The 14,240-nt window shown below is 43.0% G+C and overlaps 3 protein-coding genes across 4 annotated transcripts; all 3 read right to left on the bottom strand.

Annotated features, from left to right (window-relative positions):
• Positions 1 to 2,110: 2,110 nt before the first annotated feature.
• LOC141842192 (uncharacterized) lies at positions 2,111 to 3,712 on the bottom strand. The gene has a single exon (XM_074730416.1). The coding sequence runs from the start codon at positions 3,675 to 3,677 to the stop codon at positions 2,181 to 2,183; it is 1,497 nt and encodes a 498-aa protein (XP_074586517.1). The 5' UTR covers positions 3,678 to 3,712; the 3' UTR covers positions 2,111 to 2,180.
• Positions 3,713 to 4,317: 605 nt separating this feature from the next.
• LOC141839894 (uncharacterized) lies at positions 4,318 to 9,781 on the bottom strand. Of its 2 annotated transcripts, none has more exons than XM_074727745.1 (6): positions 9,569 to 9,781; positions 8,686 to 9,174; positions 7,027 to 7,248; positions 6,849 to 6,933; positions 5,456 to 5,566; positions 4,318 to 4,846 (listed from the first exon to the last, which is right to left on the bottom strand). In XM_074727745.1, the coding sequence occupies exons 1-6, from the start codon at positions 9,683 to 9,685 to the stop codon at positions 4,458 to 4,460; spliced, it is 1,413 nt and encodes a 470-aa protein (XP_074583846.1). In that variant the 5' UTR covers positions 9,686 to 9,781; the 3' UTR covers positions 4,318 to 4,457. The 2 variants fall into 2 exon arrangements, with proteins under 2 accessions (XP_074583846.1, XP_074583847.1); XM_074727746.1 differs by having other exon boundaries at positions 4,351 to 4,846; positions 6,861 to 6,933.
• A 297-nt stretch (positions 9,782 to 10,078) lies between these two features.
• On the bottom strand, positions 10,079 to 11,922 carry LOC141840307 (aluminum-activated malate transporter 10-like). Its single transcript, XM_074728249.1, has 5 exons — positions 11,583 to 11,922; positions 11,342 to 11,482; positions 10,973 to 11,245; positions 10,631 to 10,896; positions 10,079 to 10,551 (listed from the first exon to the last, which is right to left on the bottom strand). The coding sequence occupies exons 1-5, from the start codon at positions 11,920 to 11,922 to the stop codon at positions 10,087 to 10,089; spliced, it is 1,485 nt and encodes a 494-aa protein (XP_074584350.1). The 3' UTR covers positions 10,079 to 10,086.
• Between the last annotated feature and the right edge of the window lie 2,318 nt (positions 11,923 to 14,240).

Here is a 14,240-nt window from a genome sequence, read left to right as displayed (position 1 = left end):
TTGCCTCAAACAATATTTGTGCACGAGTTATCATTATTCGCGTAGTTTTTTATAAATAAAGTTAAATAGATATTATATTTTTTTTGTTATTGTTAAAAGATAAGGATGATTCTTATATAATCAGGATATAAATTTTAATTTGATCATTTTTTGAACGTTTATGGAATTCGAACCATTACAATGAAATACCAGTTGAATTAGTAAGTTACATAAGTTATTTGGGTAAGCCAACTAATATAATCAATTGAGTCTGTTGATCGATGGATAACACTTAATTGAGTCAAGAAAGCCAACTGATTTAGATTCTCAAGTTGAGACAGTCAGTCTGGCCAAGTTGTGCAATCCAAACCAACTAATTGATCTAACAAACTAGTTGATCTAGCCGGGTGAACCAAACAAGCCAAAAATAGCTTAACACACCAAACGAGTTAGACAGATCAAATGAATTCGTTGAGCATCTTGGACCAGTCAGGCCGGTTAATCCACATGGGGCGAACGAGACAAGCAAGACAAATAGGTTCGTTGGATTTAACGGGTCAGATTGGACAATCTGATCAGGCCATTTGGGTTGAGCAACTTGTTCAATTTGGGTTGGTTGGTTAGATTAGACACGTAATCCTACTGGGTTGCATCAATCAGTTGATCCGCGAGGGCTAAATGGATCGGTCTTTTTGGTTTGCTGGCTGATTGGTTCGGGCTGGTTTGTTGGGCTAGCTGGGTCCATTTGTCCTAGTGGGCTGGTCAGGTGGCGTGACCTACTTAGGACAAATTGACTTTGCCCAAATTGCATGATTCTATCTATCTATCTATCGGTCTTTAAAACACATTCCAATAACATAAAACAATTTATTTTATTTAAAAAGACATTTCCGAATATATTTTTTCATCGAGTAATTTATTTTTAGAAACTAAGCGCAGTTTCAGTGCAATAAATCCTGAAAAACTTACTATATTCTTTAATGTGTATATATAAAAGTTATTTTAATCTTTTTTGTGCAATAAATGGAAACGATACGTGCAATCTTTCAGTCGATACAATTAAGATACACATGACATTTCTTAATTTTTCAAAAATTTCCTTTAATGTCTTCCCTGCTTTTCTAGAACAAGAGCAAATTATGAAACAAGTTATTCATGTTAAGATTCGCTCCTGGATGCTTAGACCCTTCTCCGCACCACACTTGAGTGAGACTGGGCTAAAAGGCGATCGTGAAGCTCCTCGAACTTGTGCTCACTACAATCGTGAGAAGGAAGGCCAGGGGTTGCCCTGGCGCGATCACTCCGATGCTTAAGTCAGTTCGCAAGAGAGGAAGAGGAAGGTGAGAATGAACAGCGAGAATTGTGAGATTGCATACATTCCTCCAGTACAGAACCAACCTTGTATACGAGTCTGAGAAGTCACGTGACGTCATGAGTATGGTTGATGTCTCACCACCGGTATGAACTTGTCAGAAGACATGGTACATTCAGAGTATATGTCCCATCGTTCATTTGTATCTGAGAGGTCTTGTCACATACATCTGTCAGAGCATTATCATAATTAGTTGCAAAGGTGGCAGGAGGACATTCATAATCAGATGATAGTGGAGTGGTCTTTCAAGGGCCAGGACAAGAAGGGTCGAAGAGAGTTGATTCGACTCGAGCGGATGATCCCGAGTCGAGGACCCGAATCGGTTATCGGCGAGATAGTTGACATAGAGCCGAATCGGTTCGGGAGATTCGTCTCCCTACTGACTCCGTTTGATTCAATAGGATGATTCCGCGTTGAGGATTCGAATCGACTTGGTAAATTCGAGAGTTGAGGGGAACCCACGCGAGAGGATTCGGACTCGCGTTGCGGAGAGCCTTCCTGAGATACAGGCCCGACTTTCCCGACTCGGTCCACACGGCTCGACTAGGGGGGTCCACATTCTGAGTGATTCGGTTCGATTTGGGCTCCGTGAGCCAGGCTGCGTTGGGTCTGATAAGCTACTCTCGGATTTGATTGAGCCCGACCTCACTCTTTACTACCATAACATAAATCAATGGAGAAACCCCAAAAGAAGATTATTGAAGAACCCCAAAAGAAGATTATTGAAGAAGAAGAAGAAGAAGAAGTATATTGTTGTGGTCTGATAGTGCAGTAAGCTGTAATCGAAAGACCAGACCAGATGTAATTAAATGTTAAAAAAGCAATGGAATCAAAAATGGCGATGAGTTTGATCAATCGAATCGAAGGGCAGAGGATAGGAACAGTAGGTGTTGTTCTTGATGCAGAGGAAGAGTCTTTCGTACGCCAAGGACATCTTCGTCGCCGTGAACATGGACTGGGCGTAGTCCTTGCATGCCCGGCCGCGCTCCGCCAGCCGCGCTGGCCCCTCGGCCACCACCTTCTCCAGCACCTCCAGCAGCGCCTCCACGTTGGGAGCGAACGTGTACCCGAACTCATCGTCCACTACGATGGTCCCCTTGATGCTGGGAAACCGCGTCGCCGCCACCGGCTTGCCGCACTGCATCGCCTCCATCAGCGTCAGGTCAAGCCCCTGCGGGCGCAGCGTCGGGTTCAGGAACACGTCCAGCGAGTTGTAGAACGCTCTCAGCTTCTCCGGCGGCACCGGCCCCAGCACCACCACGTTGCGCCCCAACTCCGCGTACCGCTGCGCCCACGGCCCCGACCCCGCCACCATCAGGTACACATTCGGGTGGCGCAGGGACAGCTTGGCGAACGCCTCGTACAGCAGCGGGTGCCCTTTGTCCTTCACCAGCCGCCCCGCCACGCCCATCACCAGAGCCGACGAGCCGAGGGGTATGTTCATTTCCGCACGGAAGGCGTCGCCGAGGCTGGCGTCCGGGGCGAATTTGTCCTCCTCGACGCCGTTGAGGATGACGTGGACGCGGCCGGAGGGGATCTGGTACACGTCGCGCAGCATCTCCCCCGTACTGTCGCTGATGGCGACGTGGTGGGCGTAGTGGTGGAAAAAGCGGATCTCGTCGAGGACCTTGTAGACGGACCCGCCAAGGGAGCGGTTGAATGCCGGGGAGAGGGGCTCGTCGGGGCGGCGGGTCAAATCCTGGTAGATGCCCGAATGGAGCGCCTCCAGCGAAATGCCGTGCCACGACACGACGAGGTTAGGAACGCCGCGCGCCCACCGGTGGAACACCGCCACGCTCTCCGAGTGCACCACGTCGAAGGCACCGCCCTGCTCCGCCTCCGCCTCGTACAGCGCCCAGGCCTCGTCGCACCGCCAGTTCGTCCCGGAGAGAAAGTGGAGTCGCGGGCCGCCTCCGGCGCTACCCTCGGGCGGAAGCTCGTCCGAGGAGGAGGGCGCCGAGGTGAAGACGTGGATGGCGTGGCCGCGGCCAGACAGGGCGGAGTGGAGGGTGAGGGCGTGGCGCTCCATGCCACCGGGGGCGGATGACACCGGCCACTTGCGGGTGAAGACGGCGATGCGCAGGCGGGCGGGCGGGGGGCCGTCGGGGGTGAGGCGGAGGCTGTTCCAGGAGAAGTCGGCGCGGCGGAGGTCCCCGGAGAAGGTTGTGACCTTGGAGCGGGCAGAAGAGGTGGCGGCGTTGCGGCAGGACGGGGAGGAGATGGAAGGGGAGTGGAGGAGTAGTATGGCGATGGCGGCGAGGGTGAGGAGGAGGAGGAGAAGAGTGGTGGGGAAGGCGGAGTTGGGCTTCTTGGGGCGGAAGGCCATGGGACTCACACAAAGAGGCGTTCGGAACGCCCACTTCCTTTATTTCCTGGAATAACGTATTAGGCCGCCATAAAGGGAAGAAGAATTAGGCATGTAATAGTGCGTTCCTCACGCCTTACCTTCCTTTTTTTTCCCCTTCTTCTTCTTCTTCTTCTTCGTTTACTTTGTGACGCTTTTCGTCCTCTTTCAGCTTCAGTTCGCTTTGGATTTTGGCCTCTGGAATATATAAAAACATTAATTGGGTCTTCCTTAATTCGAGAGTTGACTTTGCTTCGATTCGCAGCATAAATTGGTGTCACATGGTTCCTTGACTTCCTTCCCACTCCTATCGATGTGAGATCTCTCCTTGGACGATTTCTTGCTGGGATTCCCAATGCCCTTCACTTTAACTGAATAACTGGGACTCTAAGCTTGCAAGCTCAGTTGACTGGATATAAACAAATACGCTGACATGGAAATTGCTTGTCGATCCATGAAATAAGGTAGTCCGTGCGCGATGGCAACTTTGGGGGGAACAACCTTCTAATCTAGACCCATTTTACCATCGTAAAGTTTCCCAAAATCTATTGAACTACAATCAAAATCATCTGTATGCATCTTAATACAACTATAGCAAGACCGGAAAATCTACAGAAAGGGAGCATCATTGATCAAGATCATGTATAGATTTCAATCAGCGATTAAAATAACAAATCGGCGTTTGGATTTGAAACAGTAGAACAAACTGGTAAAAATATTAGGCTCATCATAGAGAATACTATTTAAACAATAATCATGCATCTAATAAGCATCATCATCTTCACCCTCGGAACTGTCTTCACTGGAGTGCGGCAGCACAGAAACAACTGCAGAGCAGCAGAACCATTCTCTGTCCTTCAAGAGAAGGCAACTTCCGTCTGAGTTCCATTTGATATCGCATACAACAAAGTCTGGCAATGGAACATTGACACAGCATGCTCCAGTGGCTGTCCACATGTATAACTGGGGGGTCCCAGTACACAGAACAAGCCGAGGGCAAGTCGGATCCCAGGCTACCGCCCGAATTGGATCTTTCTGCACCAATACTGAGACCAACTCAAGGCGTCGAATATCCCATATCCACAGAACAGTCGGCATATTATCATTGCGAGTGCAAACGTATTGACTGTCATTGCTCCACGCTAATAAACCTGCACATATTGTAATAGTGAAGAATTTTCAAATTGTTATTTGATGAAAAAGGAAAAAGTTCCATAATGTGATAAATTGTTGCGATAAAAAGATTGCACGTGTCATATTCTCAAAGGAGAATCACAATTGAGCATTATATATTTTATATACCATTTTCTAGTCTTTAGTATTCCTATTACAACTCGATTGAATGATGAAATATGCCAAGGCCATTTTATTCTTGAATGTAGATACTCCGATGACTAGGGGCAATCTCAGCATAGCTGGTGCAAACATCATGACGATTGTTTATCATAGTTTAGATCATAGTTAGTTAAAATGTGAAGCATCGTTAGTTAATTAACTATGGTTTAGATGTAAAATTGAAGCATTACTTAATTTCCAAAGAAGAGTACGGTTAATTTCAGATATCTTTTTTAAATCTAATCTATTCAGCAAAGCCCATAGGATTTGTGGTAAATTATGAGAGCATCGTTGACGATATAAAGCAATGGTAAGAAGCATATATTTATTCCACATGATATGACTAAAACAAAATAGAATAGTAGTACTGGATAAAAAAGACAAGTTGATGAGTAGAGAAAAATAAGAACTAGAAAGGCGCTTACCAATTCCTTGCTTTGGATTAGGTTTATCTGCTGCTGGCTTTTGGAACGGTAAACTGAATGGACAATCCATAACTTTGTACTTGACTCTCAAGTTGCCCTCGGCAGCATTTTCTAGAGAGATGAAGGTTCAATAGACATTGCATGTGTTGAACCATTAGTTGTTAAAAAAAGCTCCTTTTTCTGAAAAAAAGGACCTAAAGTATAAAACTCATTGTCTCAGGGCCTAAATGAGAAAATGAGTAGAAAACTGTGTCTCAGGGCCTAAACTCATTTAACTTATTTTGGCTAGATAAAACTTTGTGTCATGTGGTTAGAGTACAAGGCAAACTTATTTGTCATTAAGGAATACTACCATTGTCTCAGCGCCTAAATGAAAGTATCAAACACCTTATCATAATTAAAGTAGCATTTCTCAAATCTCATTAACGTACCTCCAATTCTTATTCTGGATGCATTGCAGGGAACCTCAACTGATTTTGAGAGATAAGGATGTCTGAGGAGGACTCAATCATCATTTCCTTAATCTCTTAGAAGATTATAAAACCTAATTTAGTCAAATATAACTCTTTATTGAGGAAATGTTTGATGAAATCCACAATCGAAGTGTTTTTAGAAGGATAATGACGTTGTGGAGGCCTTGAACTTCCTAATTAGTGTCTGGTTCAAGTTAGTCCTTAATTGCCTTAATTTTATCAGGATTTATACAATTTCCTTATGTAGAAATGGTAAGCCAGAAAAAGAGGAAGACTAATTAGGAATATAAAAGGAGCATTGCTCTCTTTCACTTGCTCATCTCATATAGATGTGAAGTATAACATATATATAAGTATTGCATTGAATAGTAATTGATAATCAGGAGATCATAGAAGTGAGACAACACAAACTAGCTTGACATAGTCTGGTCAGTATGTTCTTGATAGAAATCGATATTTGCTATTGTATCACTTTGGCAATCAGTATTGATACTGAAATTTGAAATCTTGTGAATAACAGCTCCAACAGTCAAATGTTACTACACATGAAATCAGACAACACAACCCTGAAGACCAAAAGTTGTATATTATGCAAGGATTGCTCCAAAAGAATATGAGTGAACATGAAAAATTCTTTCTTTTTGTTTCTTTAGATGGAAAAATTCATGTAAATCAAAAGCATAAAGGGAGTTCATGTGACTAATAAAGCATCACATATGTAAAACCATGCGATACAATAATCAGGAAAGCATCAAAAGCATCATGTTTGAATAATCATAAATTAGATGTGAATGGTGCATTTTCTACATCTTCAGTTATTTTGCTTTGCAAATCATGATGCTCAAGTATTCTGGCCGAGGGACTTTTGGTAATAATAGTCATAAACTAACTACAAGAAAAAGAATCATCATTATGCTTACCAGCGCAAGTACCTTGTATTCCATGTGGGAAGTTGTCGCTTAGATATAGTTCAGTCATATCAAGTTGCAAAGGTTCATCAACTTCCTACCACAGATATAAATATCTTGGAATTAACAGTTAGTGGGACAACTGAAACATGTGAGGCAAAATGAGTGTGAATAGTGCATATATGCTCACCTTGAAGAGAACTGCATTACACGGACTGCGAATGGTAGTTACATGAGAGAATTCAGCAAAAGTTTTCCATGTCAGGTGGTTGAGGGCCCGTAACATCTGATCATAGCTACCAACAGCCAGGAATTGGCCACATGGAGACCAGGCAACAGTCTTTACACCTAATCCACTATCATATGGTTGATACTTGAATAGGCATCTACCATCTGGAGAATAAATCAGAACCTGTGTATCATAAGCAGCATTATTAATGTAGCACATATTGCAAACAGCCGAGGGCACAACAGAATCAGAAAGTTTAGGTTGAAGCAGATAGAATAGCAAGAAACCTTTTAGTTCATTGAGGCAGTCCTAGCAAACTGGATGAAACCCTTGATGAACACTCTCATTAACCCCTACCAATCAAACTCTGTCAAAGGCAGATAGATTGACAAAGTCTTCATTACCAGATGGTCCTCACTCACGCAAAGAAGGGGATATACAATGTTTCATGCACACACTAGACTTTTTCAAGTATTTCAACTCAGTCTTATGGGATACTCTCCCAAAATGCATATGCACATCAGTTATTCACCATTGCATGTGTTAGTCATTGTTCACCAACAGTCAGAGATTGAAGCAGGGGGTTCACTATTGATTTTTAATGGCATGACATGTAAAGAGATGAATATTGATTTTTGTGGCTCAGTGTTTATTGGGTTTGTAGGTTAAGAAAGAACGCTAAATACCAGCAGGATCATTGCAAAAAAGATCCAGATTAAAAGTTGTAATGCGAACATTTTGCTATGTATTTTATTGTTGGTCTTCTAAGATCTCAAAGAGATGGGATAATCAACTGTTAATCTAGGTTGGTAATTTTATACCCATTTGCAAAATGGATGCATTAGAAAGCCTAGTTGGATCAAATTCCAAGGAAATTACCAAACTCCTTGAATATCCTAGTATCATTTTGATTTGAAAAGCCTATTTCAAGTTGAGGTTTGGCAGAGTTCCTAGAGAGCCTTGAGCAAAAAAAATTAATTTCAACACCACTTCACCCTCAAAGAGATGGCCCTATTAAAAGCTCCACATGGGAAAGCGTGAAGTTCCACAATGTTGTTGGACGAAGTTTACACATCTCCAAATAACTAAGAGTAAGTCTCTCTCTCTTTTTAATAATGTCTAAGTAAATAAGATAAATGAAATAGAACAGATATGAGATAGTACAATTCTTTCTTTACTTTTTCTCTTCCCTTAAACTATTTCATTCGCCTTCTATTTCTTTCTGTCCATGTACAGCGTGTGTGTTTCCCCCGTAAAAAAGGTTTTAGCATTAGCAAATCTTAAGTAATATCTGAAAAGTTTATCATGAATTTCTGTTCCAGAATAGTAGATATAAAGCATATGCTGTTAAAATAATGATTTCATTTTCCATAGTAAGAGAATATTATAAAAAGCATATTGACACACAAACAGAGTACTGATGAGAAGCACATATAACAAAAAGAAATTGTTTGACCAGCATTAACAAGTTAATGGATTTAGCATTTTTAATCATAGAACCATTTTTAGGAATATGGTTATATCAAAATACTTGATTTGAAGAAACAAATACACGATAACAAGTATCCTTCCATTAAAAAAAAAAGAAAACTAATCTCTAGAAGATCAAAACATTATCACCTTGTATTCGAGAAGAGAGTCCCAGATCACAATGGTACTATCATCCGGAGACCACTCAGCGCCTGATAAATCTATTGTGTCAACAGCATAGGTGCCCATAATTTCCCATGTCTGACAGGAAAGCAAATTTATATAGTCTTTACAATCACGCCTTGTGCATACTGCAGCGAACTTGCCATCTTTAGTGAAAGAAACACCTCTTGAAGCAAGTTTTGGCCACTGCACATGAACACAGGCAGTGTTTAGCAGTGACCAAACAATCAATCTCAGCTGAAACTCTGATGTAGTCAGTATGTGACGACTGTCAGGGCTCCACCTTGCATATATAACTCCAGCAGGGCCTTCGTCTATTCTACATGTCCATTCTGGTTGGGTTAGTGACCATGCCTGTACTACCGGTTTCTTGTGAAGACCGCAAAGTATGTATTCAGAATCCAAGGCCCATTCAATATATCTTATCTTGTCCACACAAGAAAATAGTTGTATGACCTACGGAGACAGAGCAAATCAACTAGAATATCACAAAATTCTTTTTCAGAATAGTTAATAAGCAGAAATTTTTTTTCCCTTTTTGAAGTCGTTGAACTCATAGAGCAAGTATGCTTTACAGTTAGTTGACAATATTTTAACAAAAATATTCCGTCTTCATACGCAAAATTCATAACAACAGAGGGCATAGAATTGAATCATAAAGACAGAAAAGTTATCCATAGATGCAGAGTTAATACTTCTAACGAATGGATCAATTGTAAAAGAACCAAGATTTCAACATGCATTTCCTTCCACTAAATTCCCTGAAAGCAAGAAGCGACGGCAACATGATTTGCGCTAACAGGCTGAAAATTACTTCGGAATCTACGAATAACTGCAAAACACTGGTTACCTTGAGGGAGACGACTTCACGGATAACGAGGCGGTAATCCACAGCGACGGCAAGGAACCGGGAGTTGGGCGAGAAACAGCAGGGACCAGATTGCTTATACGGATCCGTGAACTCCATGGATCTAATGCGAAATCGTAATGGGAGGAAACCCTAAGAGATCGCTGATGCGAGGCGAGCAATTGTCTTCGGGGCGACGCGCATGACGAGCGGAAAGTGGAAACCCTAGGCAGGAACCGAGGAAGAAGAGGCGCTTTGTGCCTCTTTCGAATGCGAGCCACGAAGCGGTACAGTAATTTAAAAAAGAGAAAATAAACTAAAAATTCACAGGAAAAGGAAATAATTTATTTTTAAAAAATAGAAAATAAGAGAATGAAATTGATAGAATATATATCATTAATTAATATCCTTAATTTACAAAAACAATAGTATATTCTAGCTCGGGGCCCAACTGGTAACCAATCAAAGGTGCTGCGCTCATTTTTCATGCACCGGCTTATTGAATTTGTTGGCATAAGAGATCAAACTTGTTGAAGCGCTTTCATCTCCTGCCCTTCGTCCTGTACTTTCGAAGACGACTTATCGATTCCGATCGATCTGAAGCAAGTGACGTTCGCAAGAATTCCCACGGCATCGACGACCCCCTCGATCCTCGACGATATCTCTATCAACAGCGACGCCATTGTCATAAGCGGCACAATGTCGAGCAGGCTCGGCGCAGCAGCTCCGCCAGTACTACAGTCGTTGCTTTTGTGCTCTTCGTCTTTCGATTGCGTCGCTTGGGTCAGTAACAATTGGTCGGGGAGGGATGAGAAAGCGAGCTGGAGCTCCTGCACTGCGAGCTTCATCTCCTCGACAAATAAGTTGATTCTCGGAGACCTTTTCATCATGCTGATCGAGCTCGATAGCTCCCTCAGCACCTTGGACGAGTCGGAGCTTAGTTTGACGCAAGCATCTCTGAGATGTTTCTTCAAGCTTTCAGGTGCCTGATATCAGATTAATTATTCAGATATGTCCTCTGGTAGTATCTGAACTGATCGTTTAGTAGTTTAATTTACTACATACCTTCGTTTTTGAATTGAGACAAGCATGGAGGGATTCCACGCAGTAAGCGCAGTGCCTCGTGGAAGATCCAACCTTGAGGTACTGCTTCCATGGATGCCTAAATCCGAAACGACCATGCATCGGCTCCCATCTCGCCAAATTGGCATGTGAATCCTCTAATGCTTTGGAGTTAATTACAGACTCGTAGGCCTTGGAGCGGGGAGACGAAGAACACTCTTCTCCATTTGTGTTGTTGTCAGCAGTAACGAAGTAATCTTCCACGCAACCTGGACGTACGGACGATCATTCTTAGTCTGGAGGGTATTTATGACTGAAGAGATGGAAGCTAATTAAGGCACATACCCTCCAAAGAGTCCGCGAGCTTTGCCATGTTGTTAGAGATGAGGAGGTGGAGCTCCTGGCCGGACCAAACAGGGGAAACGAGCACGCAGACGGAGATGGTTATTCCGATGCCAATGGCGATCGTCGAGACGCGTTGTATCGCTAAGTCCACCAGTTCATCAACGCGGTAGCCTGAGACAGCTACCAAGCTGAAGGTGAGGATAAATATGGTGACGCCGTAGTCGAACCGAGCTTTCACAGTCGGTATGAACCGAGAAAAGGTTGCTGCTGCAGCTGTTAATTGCACCAGAAAGAAAGAAGAAGATAAAAAATGTGACGCACTGTGCGTAATTGAGTGAATGTTGAGAGCTGTTGTTGCAGATCACGTACCTAAAAGGAACACTGACGCGCTAAGAATCAGTGGCTCCACCTTTTGGCCCGACTTGGTCGCCACCCAGTCGATTCCCACTGCAAGGGCGCCGGCGCTAAGCGTCGCAATGGCTCTGTTTATTGCTTTGTACAAGCACCCACCTGTATCCGTGCCATTAATAGAAGAAGGGCAAAAAACAAGGAAAGAAGAAGAAGAAGAAGAAGAAGAAGAAGAAGAAAGTTTATTTAACTCCGGACTCACCGACTGTGTATTCGAAGATAACGACGACGGTCATCACAGCCCACATGGCCGAGCTCCCGAAGCCATTGTACAGGGGCCGAGCGTAGTAGAAGAGGGACACCAGAGTGAGGGCGACGCCGACTTTAACGCCATGTATGGCCTTCCTCGGATCGTCGGCACCTATCTTCCAGACTTTCTTCCCAAACGTCGACACCTTCGCCAGAGTTCCTACTCCGAACTCAACCAGTCGGCGCCGAGTCCTACAGTTCCAACCGGCGACGGGTTCTGCCGTCGCCGAGGAGCCTTCGGGGACGGTCACTCGCCATCCCAAACTGGCAGGAACTTCCTTTTCGCTGCCCATGCCGGAATTCCAATTCCACTACTCTATGCGAGTTAAGCAGCTAATTGGGAACTTCCTTGATCTTGCCGAGCTTAGGAGACCTGGAGTCGGACATATATAAAGGTGGTGGAAGATGGGAAAGCTGGTGTACGTACAGAAGGCCAATGGCGAGAGGCATGCATTTTGCTGAGGCAGCAGTGAGCAATAACGTTGGTGCGTGTACATTGCAATCATGGAAAATCAACGTACGGCAAGGTACTAGAACCTTTTTCATATTTTATTTGAAGATATGTGAGCTCCACTGACTCAGTTGCTTTCACGTAGACACCACCTAATTTAGGCACGATGAAAGATAATACACGATTGGCAAATGTGAAAGTTAAGTCATCCACAACATCTAAAATATAAAATAAATCTTGAATTAATCACAAGGAAGTTGAGTATGTAAGCACGGATCGATTGCACTCATTTCTTAATGAAGATGAGTGTGGATGGCCTGTCTATATAAAAGCAACACTGTACTCGAGTTGATAACAACAAGAAACATTATAATTCTATTACATTATATTACTTGCTGTCTGGCTTTCAATAATTTTGCATCATCTTTTTCTTATTTTATTTTTCACTTTTCTTAGAGAAAGAAAAGTGCTGCGAGAATCATAAGCTGGTAATTTGCTAGCTAGTTCTAGTGTGGAAATTGGGTGCATGAAGGTGACATCCGAGCTGTATTCCATTTACTGCTGCTCTGTGAGTTCATGCTTGCAGAGATGCAACTAAATGAGAAACTTCCATGGTGAACCAGCGCCAATGTGAAACAGATCGGATAAGATTGCGATACATATCTTTATGGTAGAGGTTGATGTCAGAATCGTCGTGCTTTCCATCTCCCAAGTGCTGCGAGAAAGAACAAGGAATTGGGACAGGCGAAGTCAACGTACGGTTAATGTAAGGAATAGTATTAGAACAAGAAATATCTCTTCGTTTGGGATAAAGGCAATTGATTAGCTTTTTGTTCCTGTTTCACAAGAATGTTTTTTTCTTTCTTTCTTTTCATTCTTCTTCTTCCTCTTATTCTTCTTCCTGAGCATCATCATCAGAGCAGAGAACTCATTGTTGAAAAAGTATCATCGTTATTCATGATTTGTTCACTTTATTATGCTAGAAAATCTACACATTGTTGGTCAACGTTGATCCTGCATGGACATAGTGGAATGTCTGACGAGGATGATTTGACCAAACCTTGTCTGGCAAATCATTTCATGAAACCGCTTTCAGACTTCATAAATGTACTAAATCACATATACTAAAATGAATCCTTTAAGATGTTCTATTCATTGACCTTTACTCCATTATAACTACATTGTTCTTAAACTGCAACCATTAGCCTTCATCATTTTAATTATAACTCATTCAAAGTCACATGACTGTAATTTCTATACTGCAGCAACAGCCAAACATCTGTGACCATAACACTTCAACAAATTCTCGCTTAGAATCTTCTTAATCCTTTCCCTCTGCTGGAATTAAACTCGTTCTTGATGTTGTGACTCGAAAAGTTCTAGATATCCCTTTCATCGCCTAGCTTTAAAAGTAAGCCTATCACTGTGACGATGCATCGAACCTTTTTGGTCATCACTATACCTACACAACTAGGAGCATGCCAATGTGGTATCCCCTCATCGATACTGTCAGCTGTGACCCATGAAAATGACAAGCAGATTGCAGATGGAGCACGCTGCCAAGTCACAATTTGCATGCGATAATATTTGCCAACTTCTTCTTCATCATCTTCTTCTTCTTCTGGTTCTTAGTCCTTGCTATGTATCATCGTCCTTTTTGAATAGCATTAGGTAGGCACTATTAGCCAGGAGGCACGTCTCTGCCTTAGTGGACTCATCTCTTGGCTGGTGGTTGTGGCTTGAGGATGAGTGGACTGCCCAATACGACTGATATTGGGTGTGGAAGAAAAAGGAGGACGACTAAGTTAAGTATTGCTTAACATTACTAGATTTCTTTTCTTTCCATAAAATTGCATGCCATTTCAGATCCTCACAATAGCCAGCTGAGATCACTGCAACTTCCACCTTGGATCGTCTCAGCAGATGGACTCCATCACCTCGAACAGAGTATTCCCTCCATTAATTCAGCTTAACGCAAACACTTCCCATAGTCAAACCCTGCATCGAGTCTGTGTTTGCCACCATATCCTCCTCATCTATTCTAGTTTGACCATAACAGATTGGTGCATCAGGTGGCAAAACAGGTTAGATATGAAAGCTTGCAGAGGAGAGGAGAGGAGGGAGGTGGCTCTAGAACCCCAGGTTCACTGACGAAGAAAG

The sequence above is a fragment of the Curcuma longa genome, chromosome 11 (genome assembly GCF_044706935.1).
Source record: "Curcuma longa cultivar G26 ecotype Majalengka, Jawa Barat chromosome 11, ITB_CL_G26_1.1, whole genome shotgun sequence".
Lineage (NCBI taxonomy): Eukaryota > Viridiplantae > Streptophyta > Magnoliopsida > Zingiberales > Zingiberaceae > Curcuma > Curcuma longa.
The sequence above is the reverse complement of the archived record's forward strand: the minus strand, read 5'-3'. Positions and strand labels throughout refer to the sequence as shown.

Excerpts from the sequence above, each read along its gene's own strand:
- LOC141842192 (XM_074730416.1), bottom strand. The coding sequence starts at position 3,677 with ATGGCCTTCCGCCCCAAGAAGCCCAACTCCGCCTTCCCCACCACTCTT.
- LOC141839894 (XM_074727745.1), bottom strand. The coding sequence starts at position 9,685 with ATGGAGTTCACGGATCCGTATAAGCAATCTGGTCCCTGCTGTTTCTCG. Across the intron at positions 9,175-9,568 it reads GTGAAGTCGTCTCCCTCAAG|GTCATACAACTATTTTCTTG; the intron begins GTAACCAGTGTT and ends CTGTCTCCGTAG. Across the intron at positions 7,249-8,685 it reads ACTCTCTTCTCGAATACAAG|GTTCTGATTTATTCTCCAGA; the intron begins GTGATAATGTTT and ends TATGATACACAG.
- LOC141840307 (XM_074728249.1), bottom strand. The coding sequence starts at position 11,922 with ATGGGCAGCGAAAAGGAAGTTCCTGCCAGTTTGGGATGGCGAGTGACC. Across the intron at positions 11,483-11,582 it reads TATCTTCGAATACACAGTCG|GTGGGTGCTTGTACAAAGCA; the intron begins GTGAGTCCGGAG and ends GCACGGATACAG. Across the intron at positions 10,552-10,630 it reads GTCTCAATTCAAAAACGAAG|GCACCTGAAAGCTTGAAGAA; the intron begins GTATGTAGTAAA and ends ATCTGATATCAG.